The sequence below is a fragment of the Eulemur rufifrons genome, chromosome 16 (genome assembly GCF_041146395.1).
Source record: "Eulemur rufifrons isolate Redbay chromosome 16, OSU_ERuf_1, whole genome shotgun sequence".
In the NCBI taxonomy this organism is placed as follows: Eukaryota; Metazoa; Chordata; class Mammalia; order Primates; family Lemuridae; genus Eulemur; species Eulemur rufifrons.
Genome location: NC_090998.1, coordinates 30059440 through 30071508, shown reverse-complemented (window position 1 = coordinate 30071508; position 12069 = coordinate 30059440). Strand labels below are relative to the sequence as shown.

Sequence of the window (12069 nt, the reverse complement as noted above, 5' to 3'; positions counted from 1 at the left end):
ATGAAGGTCACCTGCGCTAGCACCAAAAGCAATTTCACGGCTATGTGTTAGAAGACATATTATAATGGAGATAGTCATGATTTATAGATGATTAGCTAAAACCAGAAATTTAATGGCTACAAATTAATCTTCACTAGAGATAGCAGAGTATACTCAGCCATCCCCTTGCTGACAAGTCAGTGCTCCATAAGAAAAAGGCTTGTGTGTGTTTTAGTGGGTCATAGGCCCTGGGGAGTTGCTGGCTTGCACATCAATGGGCTTACCCTGGGGATGCTCATTTTATTTTGTAAATTTCCTTCTGAATGTGGGTTTGGGTTAAAATCTAAATATTTGGGAATATGCATACTGGCTGAGCTTCTGTTTGAGAGTGTTGTGCATTTGCTACTTGGGTGCTCTCTGCTGTGGTCTAGAAACCATTTTGTCTCCTAGTGGTGTGAAGGCTGGGAAGGCCCAGGCCCCCTCTGGTTTACACTTAAACTTCTTGACCCCTGCTCTGCACTTTTGAATGCATGGGCACTGCTAGCCGCTGGTTATTTGGGTGCATTCTCCTATTCCCATTCCCTTAAAATTAGAAAATTAAAATATATAAGTTTGTTATTGGCAATTCTTCAGGACCTAACATGTTTTATGCTTAAATAGAGGAGAGTCCCAGAAAGAATGCAAACTTTGTAGCCAAAGTGACTTAGGTTGGGACCCTCTGCCTCAATTTTCTTATTTCTAAAACGGAACTAACAATACCCTGCAGTGTTATAGTAAATATTTAAAGTAATATATGAAACATGCTTGGAACAAAGTAAGTACTCAATAAATGTTGGCTGTAATTATTATTGTTGTTCAAAGTAAATGCTCAATATATTTGATATCTTTATTTACTTACCTGGGTTATGGTTTTATTGTATGATATTGGCCCATGATATAAAACATTGTCTGATGGCAGAAGCCTCTGAAAATTAGTTCTGTGTGTGTGCGCGCGTGTGCGTGTGTGTGATTCATAGCCCTAGTAAATTCTTGGTCATCAATATTTTACACCATAGTTTTATTATGAAAATCTAAGAAAGCTCATGATCCTCACATTTTAAGGGATTAGCACAGTTCTCTTTTTCCTGTTAAAAAGATAGTATTTCCTTGAACTTTAATAAAGGTTGGTTCTCTGATAAGGCAGCATGCTTCATTGCATAGGGTTGTTGAGAACTAAGGTTAAAATCCTCTCATTAGGATTCCATGGCAGTTGGAAAGGAGGAATGTAAGCCAAGGACAAAAAAGAGATATAAAATTTATATTTGTGCTCTATCTTTAGGAGCAGTGCCTAGTGGCCTCCTTTCACAGTGAAAGGAGGGAGGAATAGAAGTGGAATTTTCTTTCCTGGTTTCCACTTGCCCTAACATCAATAAACAAGTTTTTCTAAGCTAAAGTACGGCACTTAGCTTAAAAATATGTGAAAATGGTAGATCCCATTTTAGCTGTCTAGATACTATAAGAATTAAAAAAAGATAAAGCAAAACCAACTGATTTTTGTGACATAGTGTGCCGTAGATTATAAGAAAGTTCTCCCCAAACATGGGTAATAAACTGTATTGTGCGGAGGACTGTTTTCTGTAAACATTAGGGAAGAGGGTTATGAGAATTTTGACCTGTGCAATTTTAAGAGTATGTATTGCCTGGCCTACTTATATATAAGGTTAGGAAAAGAATTTATAATAAATTTAAATTTAAGGTACGAATGACTTCTTTTGATTAAAAGGAGATTTGGCTTTCAAGTAGGGAGAAGAGAGGAAATATTAGATTCTGTTATGTAAATTTTGAGGAGAAACTGATTTTTGAATGAACTCAGGGCTCATTTTCTGATTTCCCTGAGTGAATAAGAGGTATGATTTGATCTCTAAAAACTTCTCTATAAGGCTTTATTTGATAAAAATCCTTTGGATATTTATTGCTTATGTTTTAAAGGAACCATGTTAAGTACTAGACTTGCAATAAGTCACCCTATAAGGCTTGATTTTCACCCATCTCCCTTCCCTTCATTTCTCTCAACAGTTTGGAAGAACCGAAGTAATCGATAATACTTTAAATCCTGATTTTGTAAGAAAATTTATTCTGGACTACTTTTTTGAAGAAAGAGAGAATCTTCGTTTTGACTTGTAAGTTCTATTACAAACTGCATTTTTAAAAATTTATTTTTAAAAATAATTTTAGTAACCTAAGATGGGGTCCTATGGTTCCACTGAATCTCGATTATATTGGCAGGAAAGCAGATTAATTATGATCAAAGTGTGGCCCACGCAGAATCCTGAACACTGCTTTGCATTTTGTAGATTTGAATAAATGTTGAATAAATAAATAAGCAGTTTAACCATACAGGGCAGTATATATGAACATTCTTTCCAAATGTCCTATGCCTCAGTGGGTTTCTTACAAGTTGCTCCAAAGTGATCTCATCCACTCCCATGACTGATGTCTCTCAGATCTTTCAGTTTCTCTTAGCACACTACATGGATCTCTGCTTAACTATTGCTTCCTTGTATCCCTGGATGGCCTGTATTTACAAGGATCACAATGGTAGAGTCAGCATTTCTAATATTTTTAATATTCTCATTACTTTGATACTGAATCAGTGTGTTTATAAGATACTAATTGTAGAGTTTTTGTTCTATAGAGGTGAACTGTGGTGATTGTTGAAGTATCTGGATAGGGTTAAAAGAAAATGTATTTGGGGGCATGGGGAGGAAAGAAAGGGTGCTATATATCAAAATAATTAAAGGGAGTTTATGAACATCACAAGTATTTAAAAAGATAAATGTCTTATTTTAAATAGCTGAAAATAATTGTGTTCTGTGCTATTACAATTTACAAATACTTTTTGATAATGAAAGCTATCAAGATCCTATTTGAAAAAGTCATGATTTGCTTCTGAATGTTTAAAAAAACACAAAACTTCCTTACTGTTTAATAGTCTTTCTCACTTTCTTCTAAAATACATGCAGTAAAATAACTTTGAGTGCTTCTGTTTTAAAAAGACATTTGACCAGCCCCTTTCCTTCAAGATTACTAAGTGTAATTATAAAACAAAGTTTATGCCCATATTTGGTGGTTTTCTTTTTTTTTTTTTGAGACAGGGTCTCACTCTGTCACCCACACTAGAGTGCAGTGGCGTCATCATAGCTCACTGCAACCTCAAACTCCTGGGCTCAAGTGATCCTCCTGCCTCAGCCTCTCGAGTAGCTGGGACCACAGGTGCACACCACCATACCCGGCTAATTTTTCTTTTTCCTCCTTTTTTCTTTTTTTTTTTTTTTTGTAGAGATGGGGTCTTGCTCTTGCTCAGGCTGGCACATTTGGTTTTTCGTTCTTAGAAACCACTTTTCAAACAATAAAAATGTGGCTTATGGGACGAAAAATCGGAATGGAATGCAATAACCTCTTGACTATGTTTATCATAGAGGCCGGGCATATGTCTGTTTTGTTATTCAAAAACAGACATAAATCATGTAGAATGTGTTTTAATTCTCCCATTGTTCAGGCCTGCATAGCTATTGCTTTTAAGAATTTTCTTTCTCTCAGACTGGCATGGTAGCCCTTAATTTTTTCCCTTTAGTTTCAGACTTAACTTTATTGTTAAACCAGCCACTATTTCATGACTCTTTGTTCTCTCTGTTTCACCTTTTTCTCTCTCTCCCTTTCTCATTCATCTGCATTGTTTTCTCCTATTTAAAAGTAACAAATATTTATTATAAGCTTTACATGATATAGACATTTAAAAAGTGAAAGTTTCTTGTTATCCCAATACCAAAAAAAAAACAAAAACCTCTAAATGATTTAATGTATATAGTGGGAGACCTTTTTCTATAAACATACACATATGCACATGGGAATTGTAAAAAACATATTTCCTATATCTTGTATTTTGCAGATATCTTTCTATGCCACTGAATATACCTGTAACACATTTATTTAAAAGGTTACATAATTTCCATTGTTTGAAAGAACAGTTATTTATTTAACCAAATGTTTACTGATAGACATTTTGGCTGGTTCCATTTTTCCTATTACGTGTAATCCTGCAGTATCTTTTTATGCAAATCTTTCCTAATATGTATATATATAATTTTTTGCATTTTCAGAGGATAAGTTACTCAGTCAAATTTTAGGATAATAGGATATGGACAAGACTACCCACTGTTTGGTTCTAAAACTACGAAATCAACTTGGTGTGAAAGTTGATTATACAAATTTGGGTCATTCTTGTCATACCCAACTAAATCAAGGGGCCAAGGCAAAAAAAAAAAATTGCACTCAGAGCACACAGCGCCTGCTCCAGGAATTGAATTTTCCACAAGGCCGGCTGCTGAGATCTCTTGCTGTAACCCCAAAACCAGTCATGACCTGCCATGACTCTAAGACTGGTTTTACCGGCTGCCTTCACTCACCAGTCAGAGCTTGCCAGCTCCAAACGCTTCTCTAGTGCCAATGAGCCCTCTTTCCAAACTGTGCACAACATTTTTCTTTTTAACAAAACTTGCAACCTTCTCTTTGTTCTTCAGACATCTGGAAAATCACCCTGGTCTGTGCTTATGCTCTGAATTGCAATTCTGTGATTCCCAAATAAAACATTTAATTTAGAGATTTGTCTCTCTATTTTATTTTGACTTCAACATTGGAGATCATATAAGCTTTGTTATTTCCCTAAACTCCCTGTATATTTTTTAGCTCTGATTTTTAGATCCATGTCCTGCTCATCACTCATTACCTGATACTCATAACTTAGCTGTTCCAGGAACATTTATCTCAGTGTGACAAGAAAATATAAAGTTACAGAAATTATTGGAGGTAAATTGATGTATTTCAGCTTCTTTAACATACTAAAAATTACAGTAATTTTCACAGAAACACTGTACTGTTTGAAATGTGAAAGCATATTGCAAAACTGAATTAAATAAGTATCGTGTTATCTTTTGAATATATTTGGTTAATTTTGGAAATCTGATTCCAATCACATCTCAATTTTATATGATCTCTGAAAAATTCAAACAATTATGGCTATAAAGGGTTAACTTGTGGAAGATTATCAAGAAGAGCAACAAGTACATCCTCTTAGTTCATGTAGTTGTCTTTCCTATCATTTAATTAATTCCTTTTGATTTCCCATTTATGAGAATCCTTTAACCTGTGAGAACAGGCTTTCTTTTTATAATGATTTTTTCCAGCATATCTATCTAAGGAAGTGTGGAAATATGTTCATTGTAGAACAATTGTAAAATAAAAAAAGATAATACAGGCAATAAAAATCACCTGTAGTACCAGCTCCCATCACCTAGAGAACTACTGCAAATACTCCAACATATTGTCAGTGTCAACTTTAAGTAAAAATATATAGAAAGATGACCCTCCAAACAAAGGGTTTATTTGGGAATAATTTACAAGAATTAAAATTGTAATTCTGGACACACATGTGCAGAACAGAGTAGCTTCTGGCGTGTCTGAAGGACAAAGGGAAAGCCTGGGGTTTTACTGGAAAAGAGAAAGGCTGTGTAGGTTGTTTTGAAGGCAAGTGCATTGTCGGTGGCAGTGTTTTGCAGAAGCTGGAGAGCTCTGATTGGGGAGTGGCAGCAGTTACTAGGTAAAACTTGTCTCCGTCATAGCAGGTCATTGTGATTTTGAATTGGGCTTGTGCAACAGTTCCTGGAATAGGCGTCTGTGATCCCTGAGTGCTTTTCCCATTGCCTCCAGTCCCCAGCCCCGACTCTACTTTAGTTGGTTATGACAAAATGACTCCATTTTGTATGATCAATTTTTGCTGCAGTAACTTAGTCCCTTGAGGGAACAACGGTGCTGAAAGATGCACTAGTGGAAACTGGCAAACAGATAGATGTAAATAATTTTCAGAATTGTTTTGGATTTAATGTGCATTGATTTTATAAAATTCTAAAAAAAGAACAATAAAAAAGAAGCTTTGGGCATGTATGATCAAGGACTCCTTTAACAATGTCAAGGTCTAATTTCATGCCCTTTCAGTCGCTTTTGTTTATTAGAACCATCTCATACTATAAATCGTTAGGGACTCTTTATTTTAAAACCTTAATCTCAAACTTCTTTCAAATCTCTTCACATCCTTTCTCTCCTCAGTTGAAGCTATTGCCCCAGCTCCTTGTAGGTAGCAAGGGAGGTGGAGGAGCCGGCAGGAAGGGGTGTTGGGGGTAGAGATATGGGTCTCTTGCCTTCCGAAAAACAGACCTTATGAGGGTACCAGCGTCAGGGGACACATTTTAAGCACCCTGCTTGTCTTGTCATTGTGGAAGAGGGGCTAAAAAGGATGGCTCCTTGTTCCTCAGTTCTCAGAAAGCACTTCCTAGAGCTTTCATGTGAGCTTCTCTTCCATGGGCAGCCCCAGAGCGGACCTGCAGCCAGGCTGTGTAGCTGAGGGGTGAACCCCATGCTGTGCTCCCCTTCTTGCAGGCACCTCAGATTTTGGAGCTACACTTCACTTGGCTTAAGGGTGTGGAAAGAACCTCCCTCCTTCCCCCACCCCCAACAAAGGTCCTCCAAAAATGGTCCCCCACCCCCCAAAATGGTCCTCACCTTATGAATACTGTGCTCATCACCAGGCCACGTTGTGGAGAAAGCCTCTCGCCCTAATGGGAGAGAGACATCAGTGGCTCTGAGCATGAGGGGGTATTTAGCATCTTTTGGTTTATGCTTTGGGCCTTAGTTACAATTCTAGAAACACAAGAAAACTTCCAGTCAACATCAGTTACTCTCTGATAGAAAACATAATCCTTAAAATGCATCCAAATCAGTGACTGCCAATTCATTACTCCAGTAATAAGGTTTCAATAGCTGGGTGAAGTTGCTCACAAAATTTGTCCTTAGTGAATTTAGGCACAGTGGGATGCACCCTCTTGGGGAAAACCACTGAGCTTCCCGCTTTGCTATGTGTTTTGTCTTCCTTAAGACTATGGCACTCATAAACAGACACACGTACACATATACATTGTAACCACTTAGGACGTACGCAGTGTTTATGTTCTGACCTGTGAGAGTGAGGACCAGACTAGCCTTGATATTTTCAGACAAGTTGAAAGAAAAATTCCATTAAAAGAAAAATGCTAATTTCTAACCTATTATCTAAAGTCTGCAGAAGTATGATGCAAATTATCCATTTATGAGATAATAGTGTTTAAAAAGCTTTGTTAAATACAGTAAATGAGGTTTGGACTTGAAGATACTTCAGCTTTTTGTGGTGAAGGCCTAAATTTTTCTTCCTTTTTTTTATTTTTTATTTTTTGAACTGAACTGAACATACCATGTCATTTCTGCCCAGTCCAGACTCAACCCTCTATTGAAGATGGTTACCAGGACTGATTCTTGAGAGCACAGAATCCGAATCATTAGTCTACCAGGGAGGACACTAGGGTTGTTTCTTGAGTAGGAGTCAGCACAGCTGTGTGTCGCCTCTGATATTGTTACAATGGCTAATTTCAATCTTGTCTTTAAAAAACAATCATCTTGAATAAGAAAAATTGCTTGGATAATGTCTCAGTTCATTTTGTACTGCTATAAAGAAATGCCTGAGGCTGGATAATTTATATAAAGAAAAGAGGTTTATTCGGCTCACAGTTCTACAGACTGTACAAGAAGCCTGGCGCCAGCATCTGCTTCTGGTGAGGACTTCAAGAACCTTCTAGTCAAGGTGGAAGGTGAAGGGGGAGCCAGCATGTCACATGGGGGAGAGAAGGAGCAAAGAGAGGGTGGAGAAGGTGGTTCCAGGCTCCTTTAAACAACTAGCGCTTACATAAACTAAAAGGGGAGAACTCACTATTTTTGTGTGGAGGGCACCAAACCTTTCATGAGAGATCCGCCCTCATGACCCAAACACCTCCCACCAGGCTCCACATTCAACCAGCTTGAGATTTGGAGGGGCCAAATATCCAAACCATATCAGATAAGAAATATTCTTTGCACTAGCATCTGTAGTTCTACCATACATGTTGGCAATTTGCTAATTTAAAGTTCTAGGCTATAGCTGTTGAAAGTGCTCAGAATGCCCTGATGTGAAGGAGAGTAGTTTTGAATTCTGAGGCAGGTCTGTGCACCATGCAATTTTAAAGCCAGTTTGCGGTAGACACTCTGCTAGGGTGAGTGAGTGCACTTCTGCCTGCATGAGTATACTCATGAACGTCTATCGATTGAGATGCTTTCTTTCTTTCTTTGTGTAAATATTCTTATTATGTGAGAAAGAAGACTTTAATTAACCTTAAAGAAAAGGTAGTTAATTTTTGGTAGGTTAAGCTATGCACAGGGAATGTGAAATGAATATGATTTGGGAGAAAGACTGGAGCTAGTACAAATATTTTCCTATTCAAGAATTTGGAAAATTGAAGATATTTTGTCTGTCAGCAATCTTTCTACTTCTAAAAACACTTGAAAACAAGGGGATAAAGTGATAATGAATGTTGTTATCCAGAATCTCTCTAAGAAATGAGAGTTTATTTCTAGTACCAACTGGTCTAAACCAGAACATATAGTAGTCCCATGTAAATACGTTTCTGTTCTCATAAAATATAGTTTCCCTGAGTCCTGTCATTGGGGAAAAAATAGTGTCTCATTTATTTCGGCCAATTTTCAAAGTTTGTAATAGCACTTAAGGTATTAAGTAAGAAGTAAAATATATACCAAGGGTAGCCTGTTACTAGGATCTGCTTGTTTATTTATTTATTGATTGATTTGATTTTTTAAATAAAATATTTTATTTTGAGTTAAATGTAGATTTAGTGACATGAAGTTGTAAAACAAAATACAGAAAGCATGCAGAGGGACCTGCGTAACCTTTACCTAGTTTCCCCCAATGGCGCCATCTTGCAATATCACAACTAGGATATTGACATTGATCCTGTCAAGATATAGAACATTTCCATTACTGCAAGGATCCCTCATGTTGCCCTCTTAAATGGTGTCCAGGGAAGAGGGATTTTCAGTTTTTAGAGAATTCTGAAGTCAGTTGAACAGGACTAGGATACTACTGATTCACAGAAAAGAAGAAATTTTAAACTTATCAAACAGCAGAATGGATGATTGGGAAAATATTAGGCCTTTTTAGGTTTGTAGACATGAAGGGACCTAGGGCTTGTGAATTCTACCATTGACATGTAGGTCACAGCTTATGAGAAGCTTTTAAATTTGCTAAGTTTTTCTTCCAGCGGTATTATTTTTGATTCATTTTTACATCATTTGTGTGTTTTAGAAAATACTGCTATTTTTCTTTAACTGTACCTTGTGGAAATAATTTTGAGTTTTATATTTCAATCTTTTAGGTATGATGTTGATTCAAAGAGCCCCAACTTGTCCAAACATGTAAGTTCATATTTTTGTTTTTATCATAATTGTATGCTAGACATTATAATATGATTTATGATTAATATTTATACTGATTTATTAATACTAAAGATATATGCCTATCGCTTCTCATGTAATGTGATTGTCATAGTAAATAAATAACGTTTTTAAAGAATCCTAGAAAAATGTTTAAAAAGAACTTATTAAAAGAAAGATGTCTTCAGTAAGTGAAATAGATTAAACTTCTTTTATCTTTTTATAAGAAATGATGAGAGTTCCTTGTAAAGTTGGAAGTTGGATCAGGTTAAACAAGATGAAATAATAAGCCTGTGTCTTTTTGGAAGGTTTCACTTCTGAGAGAAGAGGAAGTACTGGGGTGTAGACAGAGTGATTTGTGCTTCTGCATTCCTTTCATTTGTTCACCAATATTTCCTGAATATGCCAGGCACCGTACCAGTTTCTGAGGCTGTAATATGGGCAAGATAGATAGTTTCTGTCCTCAAATCACTTACAGTTGTTTTTTTTTTTTTTTTTTTTTTTCTTTTTTGGGTTCTTCTACTCGTTCCTCTTTTCTCAAGAGCTCTACTTGCCAGGCAACAACCGTCACCTGGGGAAGTTTCCAGGTGCAGGAGCAATTGGGCGTCCGAGACAGAGACAGAGGGGATGATGGGAAGGGAGGGATGAGAGTGAGATAATCTGGCAAGTCATTGCTGGTCCATCAACCTGTTTATTGACCTGTGGGGTTGGAATTAGGCCACACCTGGCCGGAAGGGCTGAATGAAGGTGAAAACAGCATTGTGAAAGGAGTTCGCTGAGGTGCCAAGTGCATGGATGTAGAAATTGGCAGCTGTGCCAGGGTTGGAAAATCAGCTGGGCTCATTAGTGCCCAGAGACTCAGTAGGGTGAGTTTTTTTTTTTTTTTTAACCTTTCCATTGTTGTAGGCTGTCAAACTAGAATAGATGGGGATATGATTTCCAGTGTAGTTAGGAGAGGGGGAATGTCATAGTTCAGAGAAGAGGGGGTGCAGGGGGATCACAAGCTAGGAGACAGATTTTGGGAAACTAGGAACCTGGGTATGATGCTAAAAATCACAATTTACTACTCCTTCGTGAAAGGAGGTATCATGTTTGTTTGTGTTATGAAGCACAGTGAAGAATCATGTGCAGAGTATTCAAAGAAGAGTCTAAGTGATTGACTTTTCTACAAATTAAAAAAAAAATTGCTGTAACAAGCTCATTTCTCTCCATAAGTGAATGGCGGTTGCCATGCCGTCTTTCTGATCCTGGTAAGGTTTATAGAATTGTACTGGTTGTTTAAAATTTGTTTGCATAGCTTTGTATTGGAAGTTTTCCAAATGTCCTTAGAAGAAACAGAAAGGAAACTGCCTTTTCTAGTCAAAATTGTTTAGTTGCAAGGAAAGAAATGTATTTTTTTAATTTATACATAGGTGGTTGATTAAACGGATTAGGAGTAACTCATATATGTGAAGTATAGCTTGGCTTTATGGGAACTGGGGCCAAAAAACAGGGTGATGGGTTGAGACTGAGATAGCCATTTTCTCCATTTCTTTTTCACTCTCTGAGGCCAGCTGTTCTTTTTACCATGTCTTTTCTCTGAGCTTCTGCTTTTCTCTAAAGACCAAGTTTCTCTCTTCATTGTACACATGGGAAAATGACCCCTCTAATTCAGACTGTACAAAGACTTCCAAGTACTCACTCTCCCTGAATACAATTTCTGTGTTTCTTAGTTCAAACTACTTTTCAAAGGATATTCTGGGCAGTTAAGGGCATTTCCATGAGGTTGGATATTTTGAGGGTAAGTGTTAAAGTGTGGTTCTCACCACTGTAGTTGCCTGGAGTCCAGGGCAGAGAATATTGTATGGGATAGGAAACTATCCAAAAATGACTAGCTACATCTTCCTTCAAAAGTCAGTAATGACTAAGCATTATTATATAAGAGATATGCCTCCTAGAGGCTATGAATGTATATATCTTTTCAAATATTTCTCTTTTGTAGAAAAGCTTTTTTTTTTTTCCCCCAAAGAAAATTTCTTGGCTCCTTCATCTTCAAAAATTTTATCTGGACACTGTTTTATCCTCATAATATTTCTTTTATTATCTTCTCATCACCATACTTATTCTAAGAACAGCCTGGGTTTCTATCATGACTTCCTCCCTTTTCAACTTATTGTTTTCTGATTTCCACTTCTGCTTAAACTACTCTGACATAGGTAGTTTGCTTCCTCCTCCTACCCCTTAATAATAGTGTTTCTCATAGCTTTATTTTTAATTTTTTACTTATCTCACTGTATAACCTCTTCTTGTGAGAGCTCCACCATTTTCATGCTTTACCCTAATAATTCTCAAGTGTCTATGCCTCAGTATACCTTACTTAGCAAATCCAGGTTGTCAATTGCTTATAAAGTATTTATATTTCCTAGTAGATACACTTCAGAAGTCTAAAACTCAAATGTATCTAAAATTTATGGTATTTTTCCATCCCAGTCTTACCCCTCTGCCTCTGTTATCTGTCTGGAGAATAATTCATCAACACAGTTTACTTAGTTAGAAAACTTGGATGCATGGTTAACCACTTTCTGTCTCACATTCCACATTTAATGAAATCACCAAACCCTGTTCATTCTAATAAAGAATGGCTTCTCTTTCTGTTGTCTTCTTTCCTTTCTTGCAGTTCCTTAGTTCAGGTTCTCATACCTTTCTACTGATACTGTTGCCAAGGTT

At 36.9% G+C, this 12069-nt stretch overlaps 1 protein-coding gene across 4 annotated transcripts in view; it reads left to right on the top strand.

Moving 5' to 3' along the window:
* The window catches only part of CPNE8 (copine 8), a 228374-nt gene that overhangs the window by 47212 nt on the left and 169093 nt on the right, over nucleotides 1–12069 (top strand). For all 4 annotated transcript variants that reach the window (XM_069489292.1, XM_069489289.1, XM_069489290.1 and 1 more), the window contains exons 4-5: nucleotides 2035–2138; nucleotides 9306–9345. In XM_069489292.1, coding sequence (XP_069345393.1) covers nucleotides 2035–2138; nucleotides 9306–9345 — 144 coding nt within the window. The remainder of the gene's footprint in view (nucleotides 1–2034; nucleotides 2139–9305; nucleotides 9346–12069) is intronic.